At 36.8% G+C, this 19356-nt stretch overlaps 1 protein-coding gene across 4 annotated transcripts in view; it reads left to right on the plus strand.

Moving 5' to 3' along the window:
- Positions 1–19356, plus strand: part of LOC103703436 (uncharacterized) — a 28167-nt gene that overhangs the window by 8056 nt on the left and 755 nt on the right. For 3 of the 4 annotated variants that reach the window (XM_088702286.2, XM_008786274.6, XM_088702288.2), the window contains exons 2-17: positions 1259–1338; positions 2367–2417; positions 2532–3065; positions 3205–3459; positions 4774–4839; positions 8350–8529; positions 10776–10827; positions 10912–11199; positions 12800–12910; positions 14956–15147; positions 15638–15913; positions 16775–17389; positions 18001–18512; positions 18599–18659; positions 18762–18830; positions 18956–19193. In XM_088702286.2, coding sequence (XP_088558412.2) covers positions 1259–1338; positions 2367–2417; positions 2532–3065; positions 3205–3459; positions 4774–4839; positions 8350–8529; positions 10776–10827; positions 10912–11199; positions 12800–12910; positions 14956–15147; positions 15638–15913; positions 16775–17389; positions 18001–18512; positions 18599–18659; positions 18762–18830; positions 18956–19042 — 3429 coding nt within the window. In that variant the 3' untranslated portion in view covers positions 19043–19193. The remainder of the gene's footprint in view (positions 1–1258; positions 1339–2366; positions 2418–2531; positions 3066–3204; positions 3460–4773; positions 4840–8349; positions 8530–10775; positions 10828–10911; positions 11200–12799; positions 12911–14955; positions 15148–15637; positions 15914–16774; positions 17390–18000; positions 18513–18598; positions 18660–18761; positions 18831–18955; positions 19194–19356) is intronic. The other variant, XM_088702287.2, reaches the window with a different exon arrangement.

Raw genomic sequence — 19356 nt, forward strand, 5'->3', positions numbered from 1 at the left:
GACCAAAATAGTTATTTCTCCCTTCTTTGAATTTTTAAAAACCTGCTCCGGCCTTACTTCTGAACCAAACCCAATAAAGTCATGTCCTTTTAAGTTTTTTCTGTTATGAAGTGATGGTAGAAGTTTCTGTAAATGGCCCACTTTATTTTCCTCTTTACGTATTTGGACTGCTTCCATATATTTGCAAGAATGTCCTGGTTTTGAAGTTGTAGACACTTTTGCCCCTAGCTCCATCAGATATACATAAGCTGTATGTTTAAGTGAAGTTGAATGGACATAATTTTTCTATAGGGATTGCACATGTTTTTTGAGTTCTGGATGTATATATTTTTTTACATGGAGTTGCTGGAGAGTGTAGTTGACAGGGCCAGGAGTAAAATTGTCCAAAAATTAGAATATGCTCATTAGCTTTGATAGATAAGATTAACAATTTGACTAAATAAACTGTTTAAACATGTTTGATGCTTTGTACATTGAACAGATCAATGTTTTTTTTTTTTGGGAACAGAACAGATCAATTTTTAATTGACAGTTAGCATGCTTGTGTAATGATGCTTAAATATGTTTGCACCCTACAACAGCGTGCTAGTTTCATACTGGTATTATAATTTTAACTAGAGCATGGCATTTTCATTGACATGACATGGAGTCGCAAAGGCACCAAGCATCCCCAATGCTTCCATCTGGATTTTGGGTATATTCTAGAATAGATGTGCACCTCGCTAATAAGACTACATTGTAATGATGCTCTTGCACAATATTGGAGCTTTGCAGGCCATAACTTGCCATTACTGTATTCTTTTCTCATGTCAAGGATTGTTTGTTTTCATCTTTCTTCCCCTACCCTCTACCCCTCCACACACAAATACCCCACTACCACCACAATACCCATTTTCTTTCATATTTGTACATCTTATTAATGTCAAAGTACTCCCAATAACTCTAGCTACTTGCCACCCCATTTGGTTACTGATAGCCCTCCAGGTAGCTTGTAACAGTTTGAAGTGCTGCAGTTAATGCCAGCATTCCATCTGTGATAAATACATTGAATGCATTCAGTCACCAAATTTGTTAATTCTAAAAATTACCTCATTGTTTGTTTTTACTATTGTTATATTATAATAATTATTCCACAAGCCTCATGCATCAGTTTGGATTGCCTCCTCATTTGTTCAATGAAACTGATTTGTTAGCTCTGTGAGGAAAGATATATAAAGTTTTCTTTGTGTTTGATATTGAAGTGATTATATGCTGGCAGGATTATATAGCTTCCCCATCAACCACTGATATGGCTTACAGTGTACTTGTAGAACATACACTTGCAGAGAGAGATCGCAGGTATTTTCATATATAGGGTTTTCGTTTTTCTTTTTTTCCCACAGTACTGAAACTTATTGGTTCCGAGCATGGTCTTTATGCTCTCAAGCTGATCTTTGTTTCTTTTGCAAATCACTGCTTGCAAGATTGCTCTGTAAGTTAATTTTGAAGAGGCATTCTTTTATGCACTCAGATATCTATCATCTCTTTTCTCTATTTTGTTACTTGTACCAAAATCCTCAAAATAATAATAATAATAATAATAATAATAATAAAAACAAACAACTGCATTGATGCAAAAGAGCAAAATGGTTGGATTTTGGAAAATAAGAACATAAGAATCTGCATCATCACTTAAATGTTCTCTTCAAGAATATGAGGATAAAGCATCTAATAAATAAAGATAATGTCTGGATCCTTTTGCAAAGTGCATCTTTAGGAATGTCTTGAAATGGGAAAAGGAGCTTTCATGATGTATCTTTTCGTGAAACTGAATCAGCAAGAAAGACAGACTGATGATGTAATGCTAAATCTATAACAAAATGCTTATTCATCAATTGAATATTCTCATTTTGCTGCTGATTAGATCTCATTTTATCATGTTCTGAAATTGTTCAGGCTTTTGTTCTCTTTTCCGAGTTTGATTTAAGGCCCTTCACATGTATTCATGATGTTTTCACCAAATGAAATCCATGCATTTGAAATGAATTTTATGTGGAAACATGTCGACAGCAATGCTTTATATTTTGACTGCCTGAAGGGTTCGTCTAGTTTTACATTTGTTAATCTCATATTTGTGTCATGTATGTTAATGTTTTGATTCTCTTCTGTAATTAGTGATATAATATATGTTTGTTTGTTAGAGTTCCTATTGCTATATGGGACTGACTGTTCTAGTTTGAATCCTGTCACTTTTTCTTTGAATTTTGCCATGTTTAACTTGTAGGGTTGATCATGTCATATCCATCAGAAAAAGGAAAATATGAAAGAAAATTAAAACATTTTCAACTATTCACTATCTTTTCTAATACTTGTTTTGCTTGGACCAGCCCAGCCGTAGTGCCAAGGTGCGTGGCATTATTAAAACGATATCTTCTTCGGTAAGTTAATTATGTAATTTTTTGGCATTTCATGGCATTCAATTGATATTGTTTCGTTGCTAATGCAGCAGTAATATATGTAACCAGAGTTATTGTTTGAATTTTCTCTAATAGGTATGTACCAAAGGTGCCGACATTGAGGCAGATTGATCTGTTCTGTGCAAACTCAATTGCCGAGTGTGAATCTGTGACCAATCGAAGAGTATCATTGTGGTCCAAATCATTAAGTCAACATTCTGGAATATCAGCAGTAGCATCAAATGCTGTTGTCCCTTCCCTGCCAGTGTCCAATTTTGCATCTGCTTCACTTGTAAAGTCCTTGCATTATGTTCGTTCTCTGGTGGCACGACATATTCCTAAACTGTCATTTCAACCACTAGCGCAATCTGGTGCCTCAACTTCTGCAAAGCACTCTCTTCCAACTCTATCATCTTTGTTAAGTAGATCGTTTACATCTCAACTAAGTCCAGAAGTTATTAGCAATAGGGACTCTCTTGAGTCGAGAGAAGGTTCTAGTCCATCTGCTTCTGGATTATCAAGTCTAGAAAAAGTTGATGGAGGAGAGAATAATAAGTATATATTCTTTGACCTCCTCAAATGCCGATGGCCTGGGGATAGAGAAGACCAAATATCTTTCACAAGAGAAAGGTAAATCATGGGTGCTGCTTATCTATGTGCGAAGTAACATCATATGAGATTGTTTTGGTGTTTGTTTAAGTTCAGTTTTGGTTGATTAGCATAAATTTGGGAAAATGTGAGAAACTCACTGGAATGTCTTTTGACACAGTAATGGTCTTATGATGCCCCAAGATGTCTGTACTCATAGTTTCCTAGAAGTTGGTGCTGCGGCTCTTCTGGTGGGGGACATGGAGGCGAGAATGAAGGAAAAGGCGTGGAATTACTCTGCAACACAAGATTTACTTGACATTGACCTGTTGCAACCTTCGACAGCCACTGCAGCTACTAATTTTGCATCATCTCATAGCCATCTAAAAGCCATAACTGCATCAAAACGCATGAAACCAGCTCCTCATCAAGTTTGGTAGTGTGCTCCTTTGCTAGTACCATTAAGTAGCTGTTTATTTTTTTTTGGTTTCTGGCTGTTTCGATCACTTGTTGCTGTTTGCATAGCTGCATCTGTTATTGCCATGTTTGCAACTAATTTGTAGTTACGAGGCCTAAGTTGCTCGCATTCTCATGTGGGCATCAAGATTGTAGATCTTAGATGTACTGTTTGATTGAATTGTGGTAAAATATGATGTAAGCTTTTTGAAAGGAAGCTACCAGGAGTACGACAAAAAATTAAATATTCCAAGTATTTGTAGGATTCTTTCAGGAGCAATGCTAACTCAACATGAAGAAAGCTGACTAGTTGTCAATGGCCAAGGTCAGGTTTAACACCCAAAACTTTTGCTTATAGAGAGGCCCACCACCCAACCTTGTAGTCCTCACTAAAAATGTGCTAACCCTGATTCTTCAAGGGTGTTCATCTGTTTTCATGTTAGTTTTGCATTGTTTTTCCTTTCAAAAGGACAATTACATGCCTGTTCACAATATTGTTAGAGCATTTATAATATTATACCAAGGATTGCCAAACTGAGCTGTACTGTCTGGTTCAGGCCAAACCGAGCCAACCCGGACTTAGAAACACGGTTTTGTCCCCGTAGCCGGAACCTCAATAATACCGGCCAGAACCGGTAATTTTTAGCCAAAACCGGCCGGTACTGATCTGGTTTGACTTGGACTTAGTGGGAACTGGTCGGTTTGCACTTTGGGGCTATTGCATATTGCCACAGCGGACGCTATGAGAGGGATTACCACTCTACCCAATTTTAGATATCATTATGGATATTTGTTGGACTTTAAAAGTATGTAATTGATTGTATCTTGATTTGAAGATATTTTATGTTCATTTTATGATTTGTATCATTTTAAAACAATAAGATGCACCCGGTATTGGTTTGGCGATCCTTACGGAGAATATCAAACAAAATCAAGAAAACATAAAAAAAATTAAATTAGACTTAAATTCATAGAAAAAGTTCGAAAAGAGAGAGAACTTTCACAAATGGAAGTTATTTAGGGCCAACCGGTTCATACCAGTTTGGTTCGGTTCGAACCGGTACCGAACCGTACCGGGTGCCAACCGGTATGGTACTGGTTCGGCGATCCTTATATTATACTTTTACTTTATTATAAAAAAAGACCATCAGATCACACTACTGTGCTAAGAATTGTTGATTATGTCCAGCCATCTGGGAGTGCGTGGTTTAAACTAATTTCTTTATTTTTTTTGTCAAATTCAAAATTGTTGATTAGAATTTGTGCATGTAACTAATATCTTGCTCTCCTGTAGGAAGGAAGTCCCAGCAAGCACATTCCATCCCCGAGCCCGCCCTCTTTTTCAGTATAAACACTACAGGTATTAAACCAAAGCTCTTTGCAATCTCATGGATCTCCTGTAACAATAGTAATAATCAAGTAAGTAGGTTCATTTGCGTGCATTTGGATATTGAACTTCTCTGTGCCATCATGATTGTTTAGATAGTAACAAGGTCAGGATTCTGATTTTTTTTTGCAACGACAGAAGTTTATATGTTGCAAAAACAAAAAAAAAAAATTATTTGTAGGAGAAGAAAACAACAGAGAATATTAAGAAGATCAACACATCTCAGTAAATGGGCGATTGAGCAATATTTCAATGAAACTTAAGATAATATTTGGTTTTTTATATTTTCATGAATGCTCGGAAGTTTCTAGAACTTCTAAAGGGACTCTTTCCATGACATGAAATTAACTTTCACTAGATTTTTCAGGAGTAATTGGAAAAAATTCAATAAACTGGAGTTCTTGTGACCATGATTTCTGCATAACATTTTGAGTGTCGAAAGCAGACACTGAATATATTGAAATTAGTGAGGGAACATATGATCTGCGAGAATATTATATAAGCTGCATGAATCATTGCAATAACTTGAGTTAAGGAAAGAATAAGGTGATACTTCAGTACAAAAAGAAAGCTTACCTAAGGGCACCAGGTGTGTTAAGAATTATGGGTTGATTAACTTGTTGAAATATGTTTATGGAGTTATGTTGAAGGCCATGATGACAAGGTTAAAGTCCCTTGATTTATCATCAAATCTTTGATGCATGATAACCTACCTGCCCTTAAAATGATTCTAAGCATGAAGCACTGGGATGGTTGAGGTGGTTCCTATGAGGATGATTTTGAGTCCGTAGGCTTTGGGTGGATGCCTTGCTGGGATAGTAGGGGGAGCTGTTGCTATGGCGGGGCCGCTGCACTTATGGATTACAAAGAATGGCGAGGCCCCCTTCAACCAGATTACTTTACTACCCACACACACACACACACACACCATATGGATTAAACGGATTTTTAATCAAAAAACTGCTCTTTTAAATACTTTCAGAAGCTTATCCTTGACCATAAGGGTTTGAAATATGTTGCCCCTGTTCATGTCTGTACCATTCCCTACATTTTTCAATAAGGTGTTGTCTAGCCTATAAAGCAACTCCTTTGGTTGCTTTTTGGTTGAAAAGGCAATGTTCCCTATTACGAACTAGTAATATGCTTATGGTACTTGAGTTTTTTATGGTGCTAACTTGAGGCATTTATGTAACTTGATTTTTCCTTAGGTTGCTTTGCTGGTTCATAACTCCCCAAATTAGTGTGAATAATAATTTAATTGTTAATGTGGATGTGGAAAGTGTGTTAGTGGAGGATATAGGGAAGCTGTTGGATGTGAGATATATTTTTCTAGATAGGTAGTTGAGCTAACTACTATTAATTGAAATGAAATAAAACTTGAGTAGACCTTGTGGTGGGAAGGTCCAATAATAGATCAATGTTGATCAAAAGGCAAACTCCTATTTTGATCAAGCTAATTTAACAAGTCTTTCTATACTATGGATAAACTATTTTTTGTGAAGGGGTAGGGACAACAACATAGTTTCCGCAATGCGAAAGAATGCAGGAAATGGTAATGAAAGCATTGTTCGCAGCATTGGTTTTGCTACCATACCGGTGCCATGTTGATTAGCCTGGTATGGTGTCGGTATGAGTCAGTTCATGGTGCCAAGACTTGCTTGCCCCTCGTACTGAGTATTGGTTTGCTACCCGGTATAGCACGGTATGCTCGGTACGGGCAGTATGGTCAAGTATGGTGAACCATGCTTGGAAGAATTACTGGAGCAAGTAGAGGGAAGTGCGATGTAAAAACAAGCAGAAATCTAAGAGAAACTCCATGGAAACCTCTTGGAACCATTGAGAAGTAGTCCATTGGTGGTGGTCCATGGAAGTTTCCTGCTAGTTTCCCTTGCACTCTTACTCACATTTCCTAGCAAATATCCCATTATGAGAAAAACGGATTGACACCATTTCCAAAAAAATTTCCATCATTAGAAGCTCTAGGGTAAGTGAGAGCACACTTCTTGTCAACTAGGGCGAGATCTGAAGGGAAGGGAAGATTTCAGTGGACACTATAGGAGTTGGAAGGAAGTAAATTTGAGAATTGAGACGGTGGGTTATTGTTTAACTTGGTAAGTGGGTTTAGAGGCTAAACAAAATAAAGGTGAAAATAGGCGGCTGTACCTATTTAACCCTACTTGCTTAACCTATTTAAACTGTTTAGATCCATTTAACACATTCAAAATCCACTTAGCGTGTATAACTTGGTTAACCTGATTTCACCAACTTTAGTAAATGGGTTATGTAGGTCAGGGCAGGTTACCTATTCACTAAAAAGGTTGGGTTTTGAATTTGGGTTTTTGACGTGTTTAATAAATAGTTCCTATTTGGGTTGACAACTTTTTGACCCGACCTATTCCGACATGATTGCCTCGTCTAGGTGTCCAACATGCACAGGATTCTGTAACATGGTAATAGTAGTTTGGGAGATCAATTATTCTCATCTACCTCAGCTCCCCTTCTCTAGTGCAGAGAATGAAAGAATTAGAGGTAGAATGCCAATAGAGGCTCCATTGTGAAGTTTTTCATATGCAACTTTCCAGTGATGATGCCACTGGACTTGGTCTGCATTAGAATGGAATTGGGTTTTCCTCCATAATCCCACCTGCAACTCATGGTGAACTTTTAACATTTGTTTTCACCATTATATACACAACAATGAATTTAAAAGAGGCACCTTAAAAGCCTCAAAGGCTGACATGTATTGCAGGCATGCCCATAGTGGAAACTAAAAGTCTACTTCCCAGAGGACCTAAACTACTCCTTGTATCCCTCCAGTGAGGGGTTCAATAACTATTGCTGAATTACAAAGATTGAAACATTTCACATTTCAAGCTGGTTTAAGAGGGAAGTCCTCACACTTAACAACCTTACCACATGCAGATGAATATTGAATGTGAAAATGACGGCTGTTCTAGTTTATGGTTGAACTTGTTTGGCACATTTTGGCTTCCCCTTGGCCAAGGTTGGGTAATATGTAGTACTAAAAAATGGAACATGATCTTCCCTGGTGGGGGAAGGTAGAAGTGGGACTTCCATCCCTTTGCTATAGTTACCTGGCCGGCAGCACAAAGTAACTAGTAGAATTCTTGAATCAGCGTAGGAAGAGGGTGGGTGGTATTGTCTGTCAGAAATTTGGGTGGAGTGGGTTTTTGACATGAACTTAGTATTTGGATTTACTATGACTGGTATTATGACTGTTTTCTTACTCTACTAAGCTTAGCAAATCATGAAAAGACATAATGCTTATGTATCTATTAAATAACTTGTTATTGGATGAAGAAGCTCTGCTGCAACAGTTAAATATCTTGATAATTATCTAATATATGCACCTCCATAGAGGTTTTCAAGCTCTGTGTTGGCTGGCAAACTGGCATCTTGTATTTGAAAACTGTTATGTGCTTAATTTCTTGCTCTCTCATTATCCACTTAAACATGTACCAGTGAGCAGCAACCTTTGAGGCTGAATCCTGCTGAAATTTGCGAAGTCATAGCTGAAGTTTGCTCAGAGTCCTCTTCACCATATGTGAATCAGTTGAATGCCTCATCGCAATTAACTAAGCAGAGTGGGCAGCCTGCCACGGATGTTGCTGTCAGTGTGCTCATCAAACTTGTTATTGACATGTATGCTCAAACAGATGCGAAAACATATTCTAATTCTTTTGAGATTCCCAATTGTAATCTTATCTTCATGTTACATTAACACTTCTTGTTTTAATTTCTCTATAATATCATGAAATTTTGGGCATCCCATTTTCTCAAAATCTTCTAAATTGCAACGTTTGAACCTAAACTGGGTACATGAATGTGAGATCATGTTACATGACATATAGTCATCAATCATTCAAAGGATGCCTTCGCATCTCTCTGTTATTGGTGTGTGCTCGACCAATGAAAGCACCTTGATTTTCATTTCCTTTATCAAACTTCCACAAAAAATTCTTATAAATTCTCCACTTGTCCTTAAACTTGTTAGCTTGATAATGAACTTGACCGATGGATGAAATGTTCTATACTGATAACACAAGACTATTGAAAGATTGTATGTTTTATTTCTACTATAAATACCTCTTGCTAAAGATTGTATGTTGTGTGAAGATTCTGGAACTAGTGGTGTGCTTGCATCTCCAAGAGAATTGATAAGAGTGGATCCACAAAGGCACATGAATTATGTGGTATACCACATGTAGTCGTTCTTGGCCCCATATTCAAACAAGGGTTAGGTTCATTCCTTGTTTTTGACACCGATAACAAGCTTCTCCTTTTTGTAGAGTTTAACACCCTGTTTTATAGAAGTTGAGGTAAGTGCACCTAATTAATTGCTGAGCTTAGCTTTCATCAGAGAAAGAGGCCCTTAAAATATTAATGAGCAAAGCCTGCTATATGATAAAAAGGCAACAAGTTGTATGCCTTCTGTTCAGGTTTGGTTTGTTAACCTAAAGAAACTTATCCATCTGAAAATGCTGTAGAGCCAGCTCTTATCCTGGTTGTTTGGTATTAATAAAATTATGTTTCATTAATGTATTAGCTTACATCGTCAAAGAGGTAAGTGATGTGTGGTTGCTGAAGCAGAGTAGGAATTTTTCACCGAGCTCAATAAGATTCTCGAATGAGAACGCTTGTCGTAAAATCACATGCTTGCTGGGCATGTTTATAGGCAATCTGGACCTTAAGTATGCCTTAATTACTTGATGGGATACCTAATCAATTTTAAATACCATTGGTTGCCTTTTGACATTACAATTTCAAATGTCGATGTTCTTAATGGAGTCCCTTGCACTAGCAGCTTATATATGCTGACTTCATGAATAGGACATTCCTGTGGTGTCCTTCATTTCGAAATAAAAGCTGTTAGTTGAGTTGATGATGGCTTCTATCCTTGGGAGAGGTGATAGGCATCATCAACTGTCAAGCAACTACCAACAATGATGATGTTTCGCAACAAAACTAAGGTAAACCAAGACAGCTAAATCAGGCAGAATACCAAAAACCTATCCTAAAATGACCCAATCTCTTAGTTTTATCCTTTACTTACACTTAATCTATATTCGAGTATTATGGTGGCTAAACTAGTTGAGATTTATAACAGAAATGTTGTGGTGTTGGGCCTATACAAAAGCCACTGATTTGTTATATTCAAATATTATTTTTACTTTTCTGCATTATATTTATCTATGACCCTTAACTACCATGACTGTCTATATTTTAATTTGCATCAATAGACTTCATTCATAATCACTGGTTAATTACTAGATCTCTTGTGATAGAAAAATCACCACTATTGAATGCATAACATCCATTTTTGCATTATAAATCAACAACTAGTATTTTACCATGCAGTATTTTACTATCTCTTCAACTCTAGTTCAGTGTTAATCTTTTTGTTTCATTCTCTGCATGCACATTTCCAATTAATTTATCCTAAAAATGAGCACGGGATAAAAATAGATACCTGATAATCTTTTCCATCAACTTTCAAACTTCTATCCAATTTGACCTTCCTCAATTTAGTAGAATTCTTTTTTATATAAAAACCAATAAATTTTACATGACTCCTCTCATCACCACCATAGCCTCTATTTCAAATATCACCTCCAACTTTTATGTTTTGACCCTTTCTTAATTGGAACTTTTCTAGCCTTCTTGGAAGTTGTAGTTACTGAAAAAAGTTGAATGGACAATCTAATATTTTGTAATATTTATTATTTAACAAGTCGTTAGCTTTATGAAGCTTTCCACTTGCAATCTCATGCAAGACTAAAGACAGTTGACAAGCATTCCATCTATGCTGACCTCTTTTTTTTTAATCTCCTTTGTTTTTTGTTGTATTATTAGGATGAGTTTAATATGAATATAATCTCTTTTTGTAGGTATGTGATGGATCCTGGAATTGCTGCCCCGCTAACTCTTTATATGTTAGAGGTGCCATGCTTTGGTTCATGACTTCCTTGAGGGATAACATAGGTGGTTTTCCTGATTTTGTTTTTTTTATTTTTTACCTTTCAGGGTATGCTTAGCTCTCAGAGAATTGCTTCTAGGATCCGGGCTTTTGATTTAATTTTAAACCTTGGTGTCCATGCACAATTACTGGAGCCTATGTTACATGAAGATCCTCCACCAATTGATGAAGCTGAACCTTTACAAGAGCCTCCTTTGACCATTGAAGAACAACGGGGGACACAGGGAAAGATGGCTACAGAGTCCAATATGCAGCGGAGGATGGCTTCAGCTGTTGATAATTTTGAGTCATGGCTTTTGGCCATATTATTTGAGATTCTTCGCCTTCTTGTTCAGGTGATTGCCGGTTTGAATATCATTTCTGTTAGTTATGATCCTTTGGAGGATTTTGTTGAACTTGTCTCCATTTCATCTATGATTTTTTTTTATTGCAACGTCGAAGAATTGCTGCAGTTGGTTCAGATGGACTTGACTTGCTCGTTCATTGTTAAGTGCAGCCCCCCAAGGATCCTGGCCAACTACCCATGCAAATGCCTAGGCAATAGACAGTTCTTAGTATGCCTTACATGACCCTCGCTACGATCATCACGCATAGACATCCACAAGTATATACACACATGTACATGCACATGCACAATATTACTTGTCATGCATGTGAAATATTTCCCAGCTTTTACACTTTAGTTCCAAGAGTGCCCCTATTCTTAAAAGTTAAAACAGAACAAATAACTAAAGCTATGTATTGGGATGTTGACTAAAGCATGAATAATTTTCACCGATCAGACATTTTGGCCTTAATTAAGACTATCTTGACAATTCAAACTCCAAAATATGTGTAGATCCCTCCCTCCTGCATTTAGCTTCAATAGAAGTCTCCATTAATTTCATCTAACATTCATTCAAGACACTCTTTTTCTCATGCCCTGTTTCTCTTCTCTTTTTCACTCCCTATATGCAATCAAATCCAAATGACATCCTACTAATGGTGAATCATGGATCCCAACTTTAAATAGATAGGTCCCCTGTTTAACTCCTTGATTAGGAGGATGAATAGCCATCTTTACATATAGTCCTGCAGCTGAAGTTGGCACAGAGAATGAATCTTTATTTTCCTGCAAATCAAATAGTACACTAGGGTCATTATGATTGGTAGGCGATGGTGTAGAGAGAAGACCCAAGAGAAGCTTTGGCATGAGGTGCTGAGTTGTAATTTTTTACTAGAAGTGGTGAATTGATGGTGTAAGTCTTTATTTTTCTTAAAACATTGTTATTCCTCTAGTGATAGTGGCGAGAAGAAAATCATATCTTTAACCCTTTATCTTCTCCCTCTCTCCATGTTTTCTTCTCTCTCTTCTTCACCAACTTGTCTTAGTAAGGTAACCTTGGGAATGCAAGGTCAGTGCTGCCTGAGTTCTGTCTGACAACTATGTGCTTAATTTAGCAGCTTTAAGTATTTTAATCATGCTTACAACAATGACCTTAAAGCTTTCGACAAGGTTAAATTTACTTGTTTTCTGACACTAAGTGTTTTACAATCTGTTTTCTTCTATTTTTGTATTTTTGTCTTGTTGGCTGCTGTTCCTACTTTTTCTTAAAGGAAAAAAAAGAAGCCAGCACTTCTGGAATTTTTATTGGAACTTTCTTACGAGATTGCGAGTTATACTTTCTGCACAACTTTGCACATTGTGTTCCCAACAATGCTTTAGTAGATAGAACAGAATCTTGATTGACAGATAAAGTGTCATGAATTGCCTAAAAGATTTTTGTTTTTTCACATGAATTGGTTCTTCTTCACTAAAGAAACTTTTGGACAGATCTGTCATTGTTTCTTGCTCCTCTGTTCCTTTTGATGTTTCAAGATCTGCTCTAATCTAGCTCGTTAACTAATATTGTCTTTGTTTTGGATTTTGTAATATGTCCGATTGACTATTTGCAGACAGAAGAAAGGGAAGAAATTGTATGGGCATCTGCTCTAAGCTGTCTATTTTACTTTGTTTGTGATAGAGGAAAAATATTAAGGAGCAGGTTGGAAGGTCTTGACATAAGGGTGAGATGCCAAGCTTTCTACTACTTTTTTTCTCCAAATATTACATTAGTTCGTGGTCATATCTTTTGCTTAGAGGCTATGGTAATTTCTTTCAAATTATGGTTTGATAAGCAATTCTAATGTGTTCTAGAACATTGGATGCAGCTGCTTGCATTCTTATGCTTATTATTAGGTCTGCAAGTCTAGTCAACAATGCACTTCACATCAGTTTCAAGTTTCTCTTATAGTGGAATAGAAAAGCACTTATTTGAGAAGGAAGGCAATATGATGCACTTTCATTTTCCTTTGCAAGTAGTAGTTATTGCATCCACAATGAAGAGATTCAAATATTGACTGGGACAATGCTTGTGATGAGATGGTCGTGCTATAACTTGCAAGTACTGTCGCATAGCAAGGGTTCAGGACTTAAAATGGTCAGGGCAGAACTCTTTATTGCAGTGGAAGTTGAAATTGGCTAATTTGTCAACAATTGGAGAGAACAAGGTGCATGGAGAATATGTTATTGAAAGGCAAAAATGAGTAGCCAAGTTACAGGGAAGACCTTGAAGCAGGTTGCAAATTAAGCAAGAATTAAATTAAGATAGATTTGAAAACATTAGCTCTATGATAACAATTTGACAATTCTGTAACAATTTAAATACTTAATTTGACTAGGATATAATTTCTTGGCCTTTTCTAACTTGATTAACCATGGATTCGCATTATAAATGTGCAAAGGCGTGCCATTGATCTGCTTGGACTGGACATATTCGAATATGAAGTCTTCGCATCATGCCACTGTGTAAGGCTGCAAGTGAATTGTGTGTTTCATGTACAGCATGGACTTGGCTCTATAACTGTTTCATTCAGCCCAGAACAAGCTCTGTTAGGAACTCATTTTAATGCTTAGCTTATAGTTGAAATGAGCCTAAACATTCCTTCCCTGACAATTTCTGGTCTAACCTTGGGCTTGACTTGAGAAATGGCAAATCCAAGCAGCTCAAAAAGCTAGCTTGAATGCATAGAACTAAATTGCTCTAAAATGCACAAGGAGCAGCCCTCCAATCATGCCTTGTATAGTTTTGCTTTATGGATTATGTCTAGTCATCATTGCCATACATTGTCAAATGTCATAGAATATTTCAAGCATTTTTTTACCGTTCCTGTATATGCTTTCCTTTTCCCAAAACTAGGATGTCCCTAGAATTTGTTCCACGTTTTTGAGATGTTTGTGTTGACCACTTCATCTTGCATTATGGCTGCTCAGGCTTCTTTGCATGCACATTATCTTATTGCATTTCACTAGTTTTACCATGGATCCACCTTACCACCTCAATTTTGCCAGACTCAACCAGTCCATATGCTACTATTATACATGTGGAGTATTATCATGTTATGATTCACTTTCTGTTTAATGAAATACACCATGTGACCCCATCAGTTCGTCATGAATATGTTGCACTCTAGAAGTTTGCTTCTAGCTGATAAACCATGGCTTACTTTTTATAAAAAAGTGGCAACCCAGTGCATGAGGCTCTCTCATTGCAAAGTCTGGGGAGGGTCAGATGCACCTTTACCCCCGCATGCGGAGAGGCTGTTTACTTGTTTTAGACCCGTGACCTCCAGGCCACAATGGAGCAACTTTACTATTGCACCAAGGCTCATCCTCTCATCACTTACTTTTTATGAATGCATTATATGCTTTTCCACCGGTATTCATATGCTATTAATCAACTATAAATGCAGAGAATTGGAATCATAGGGGGGAGATGGGGAATGGTTGAAGGATTAATATATGTGATGGACAAGCCATGTGCATTTTGTAAAGAACGGAGTTACCGCTCTACCTTAGTAGTTTAGAATACGGCATGCAGTTGGGTGAACCATGGTTTAGATTTGATTTAGGGCTTAAGACTAGGTTTTGATCAAACCATTTAAAGAAGTCTTTCTTCCCGGTATCCTCTCATGGTGCATTGAATTGATCTCTGCCTGGTGAATTGTTACATTTTTGTTTAGGAGTATCACTCATCTATTTTTGCCTTTCTGTTGTATTCTTTCACTTACAGGTTGTTAAGACCCTTGTAGAGATCAGCGATGAACATTCATGGGCAGAAGTAGTTCATTGCAAGCTCATCTGCATGTTGGCAAACATGTTCTATCAAACTCCAAATGGAGCTATGCAAGCTTCTTCAGTTACTCCAACTTTTTTTGCTGAACAAGTTGATCATCTTGGCGGAATTGACTTCATATGTCTTGAGGTGTGCTCTAAGTTATTCATCTTTCAAACAATTGCCTGTATTTCGAAATACTTATGAACAGTTCTTACTTCATTTGGGTTAGATTTTCTTATTTGAATTGACTAGTGCTTTAAAGTGAAACATTTGAGTTAAAATATAGAGAATTGATGTTGAGATATGATTTATAAAATCAAGTCATGATTTTGGCAACATTGAAATTCCTGAACAGTTTCTACCACAAAAAAAAAATTCCTTCACCGTTCAAAAGTTCTGTTAACTTAAAATTTAGTCATAATACTGGTGCCCTGGTAACATTTGGGGAAATAAGTCATAATTTAGCTTCCAATACGTTTATGCTCTACTGCATTCTTTTTTCCTCCTGTGGCCTAATGTTGCTTTCTTTGAGTATATTTTTGAAGGATCTGTTCGGTAAAATAATGATGTTTATTTCTTGGTTCAAGATTTACCTATAGTTGTCCAGGAAGGCAACTTATCTCATTTTACTTTGCAGTACTCACGGGCCAACTCAAGGGAAGAAAAGCGCGATTTATTTCTGGTTCTCTTTGACTATGTTGTGCATCAGATAAATGAAGCTTGTTTGGCTGGTGGAAATTCTGCCTATGCCTATGATGAGATTCAACCTGTTGCTTCCATGCTTACGCTTGCAGATGCACCTGAAGCCTTTTATATTGCTGTTAAGCATGGCGTGGAAGGCATTGGAGAGATTTTGAAAAGATCTATCTCTGCAGCCTTATCAAACTCACCGAACTATGAACGCCAAAATTTGGTAATTTTCTCCCAGTGAATATTATTATATCTTATTATTCAAAGCAAAGAATGCATTTGGAAATATATGAACAAACAATCCAAAATAACATGTTTGGATGAACAAAATAAAATTCTATTTGAGTTTGCTTGTCCATAGGCTGTTGAGGCTACAAGCACAAAAATCGGGAGTTAGAGTTGGTTCTAGTGTTTATTTTAGCAGGTTACTCAATTTTTAAAAGCGATGTACAGCCCTTGTATTTCTGTACTTCTCATATGCTAGATAGCAATCCTTGATCTTCCATAATCCTCTAGTCTGAACAAAGATGCTGACAAGCTTACTCAAAGCCACCCATGCAATGAGAGAATCACTTGGTCAATATTCAGGAGTCAGCCTGAGAGCTATTGCAATTTGATTTTCACTCTGTTTACCTGTAAAACTGTCTATCAAATACTCTCTAGGTGTCCACTTTTGATTCATGTTTTATTCCAGTGTTACCATGGCATCACCAATCACTGCTATCACTGTTATCTGAATATTAGGAATTTTGAGTTTGAGTTCTTGTCCTACAAAAGTCTGTAGTAATCCAAAAAGGTGCAAGCATTACATTACACAGTTGAAAATGATAATGGATGAGACCCTTCTGTTACACTTGGTCTTTAAGCAATATTCTTGTAACTGATGACATGTGATTCCTTTTCATAAATATAAATGCTGTGTTCTGTGTTCACTTGTGCAACCAGATGTTATGCAGCACTTACAGTCTATTTTGAGCATGTGAATCAGGTTAAAGATATGATGGCGCAAAAAACTAATTTCTGCACTTTATTACTGCTTCCCATGTCATTGATATAATCTATTGGATCCTTTTCTTATGTGTAGCTCTTGGACAAGATCACAAAGAAACTTGATGCAACTATAGGCACATTCACCAGATTGGATAATGAATTTTTGTATATGATTCGAATAACAAAATCTTACAAGTCCATTAAGAGTATTGAGAATGGACTTGGAGAAGCTGATATTGGTACAAAAGCTAGACTTTCTTGGGCTACTTTACACTCACTTCTTCACTCAGATAGATATGCTTACCGCCATCATGGGTATATATGTCTAGTCGAATTGCTTCTTTCAGAAATCAGTGAGGATAATGATAGGAGTATATGGTCAAACATTAGAAAATTGCAGCAGCAAATTGGTGTCACTGGCAATCAAGATTCAACTTGTCCAGAAGTTCCACTGCCTATCTCTATAACGTGTGGGCTTTTGAAGTCAAAACACAACTTTATCAGATGGGGCTTTCTTTATGTTTTGGAGAAACTTCTCATGCGATGCAAATTATTGCTTGATGAAAGTGAGATGCAGCATGTAAACCATGAAGGTGTTGATTGTAGTGAAAACCGTTTGGACAAAGCAAATGCAGTTATAGACATAATGACCACTGCTTTATCACTGGTGGTTCAAATTAATGAGACTGACTATATCAACATCTTGAAGGTAATTTGTGATGTTTTACTTCTATACCTTAATGACATTTGCTGTCAGATTTTTTAATGTAGACCTGTCTTGCTCATTTTAAAGATTTCTTGCCACAATCTCTTCTTAGAATTTATTTTAGAAGTATTGAGTTATTTTAATTTATTGCTTTTTATGCTTTAGCAATGCCTTCACCAAAACCAGTGATTAAAATCTTGGCATAACAAGGATATGCTGATGATGGGTATCGACCTGGTTTTGCAGTCTTTGCTTCCTGATTCTACAATTGTATTTAGAAAACTCATCCTTTTTGTCGAAATGGATATTTACTGCTGATTTGATTTGAACTTGTAATATGCAAGATTTTTTCCTTGTGTACTTCTGTTTGTATTAGTTATTTTTTTTAGTATAATTTGTTTAAAATGACTCATTCTATCTTCAAGCACTAGGTAATTACGCTCTAGATTTTAAACCTCAAAATGTTTTTTGTAGAACAGCATTTCTCTTCAAATTTGTTTGACCAAATGTTTGAGTTTAACGACTTTCTAAGAGGAGGTATACCAAAACATTTCTGTAGCCTTCGTTCTTTCTTCAGTGTTTCTCTTCTCTGATTTAAACTTCCTTGTATGCAGATGTGTGACATGTTATTTTCTCAGTTATGTCTGAGGCTTCAAACTGCAAATGAAATGCCTTCTGGGAATCTTAAAAGCCTCAGCCATCTTTTTGGGTGTACAACTGAAATTTGCAAAGGTGACATGGAAGCTCGTGTGTCACAAGAAACACTTCAGAATAATGATTGCAAAGATGAGCTGCCACAAAATGTTAGCACCAGTCAGGGCACTGGTCAAGACACTCCAATATGTAAGACAGCATCAATGGCAGCATTGCTTTTGCGAGGACAAGCTATAGCTCCTATGCAGCTAGTGGCTCGTGTTCCAACATCATTGTTCTACTGGCCCTTAATACAACTTGCTGGTGCAGTGACTGATGATATTGCACTAGGTGTTGCTGTTGGCAGCAAAGGAAGAGGGAATCTACCTGGCGCTACATCAGATATACGGGCTGCTCTTCTTTTACTTTTAATTGGTAAATGCATTGCTGATCAAGAAGCTTTTCTAGAAGTTGAAGGCAAAGAGTTTTTCAGGTACTTTTGCCCACCCATGCTATGCGTTACACTTTACCAGTCTTTTGGATATGCTTGACATTGATGTGCTTGTTCAATGTTGACAGAGGACTTTTAGATGATACAGACTCAAGGGTAGCATATTACTCTGCTGCTTTTCTGTTGAAAGTATGCCTTCTCCTTCTCTCACAATCATCTCCTCTCCTTACAATTTAACCAATTTTATGTGATCGCCTGTACGATATTTACTGTTTCTGCTTTGGTTCACAGAGAATGATGACAGAGGAGCCCGAGAATTACCAACGCATGCTTCAAAGCCTCATTATTAAAGCACAACAGGTTGTAACTCTTTCACATGTTGCCTAAACTCATTTCTAAAGAGAAATATATTTGTACATATGATCTTGTTTGCATTAATAAACATATTCACTAACATCTTTGTCTTTTTCTCGAAAAAAAAATAGTGCAACAATGAAAAACTCCTGGAGAATCCTTACCTCCAAATGCGTGGAATATTACAGCTGTCAAATGATCTTGGAACTAAATTATAAAGTTAGAAGATTATATCAAATTTGGTTGTGTCAATGGACATCAACCATCGAGGAATGTCTGGTGGGACTTGATGCTCTTTACCCTACTAGTGTTTCTAAAAGATCCAAGTTGACATATCTGGATTGAACTCGCCACCAGTGCTACCATGAGGTAATCTGATTATTAATTTTATTTGAAAATGTTCTTGGAGTTAAATTGAAGGTGATTTTGCATAAGGAAGGCATGTTAATGGTCATCACATGTAATAGACAGCTGTTAGTCTAAGCAACTGCATAGATAAGGTCACTGGACAAAATCAATGTAGACACTTTTC

Source organism: Phoenix dactylifera, chromosome 8 (genome assembly GCF_051530095.1).
Source record: "Phoenix dactylifera cultivar Ajwa chromosome 8, Ajwa_hap1_PhDact_Kaust_v1.1, whole genome shotgun sequence".
Classification (NCBI taxonomy): domain Eukaryota; kingdom Viridiplantae; phylum Streptophyta; class Magnoliopsida; order Arecales; family Arecaceae; genus Phoenix; species Phoenix dactylifera.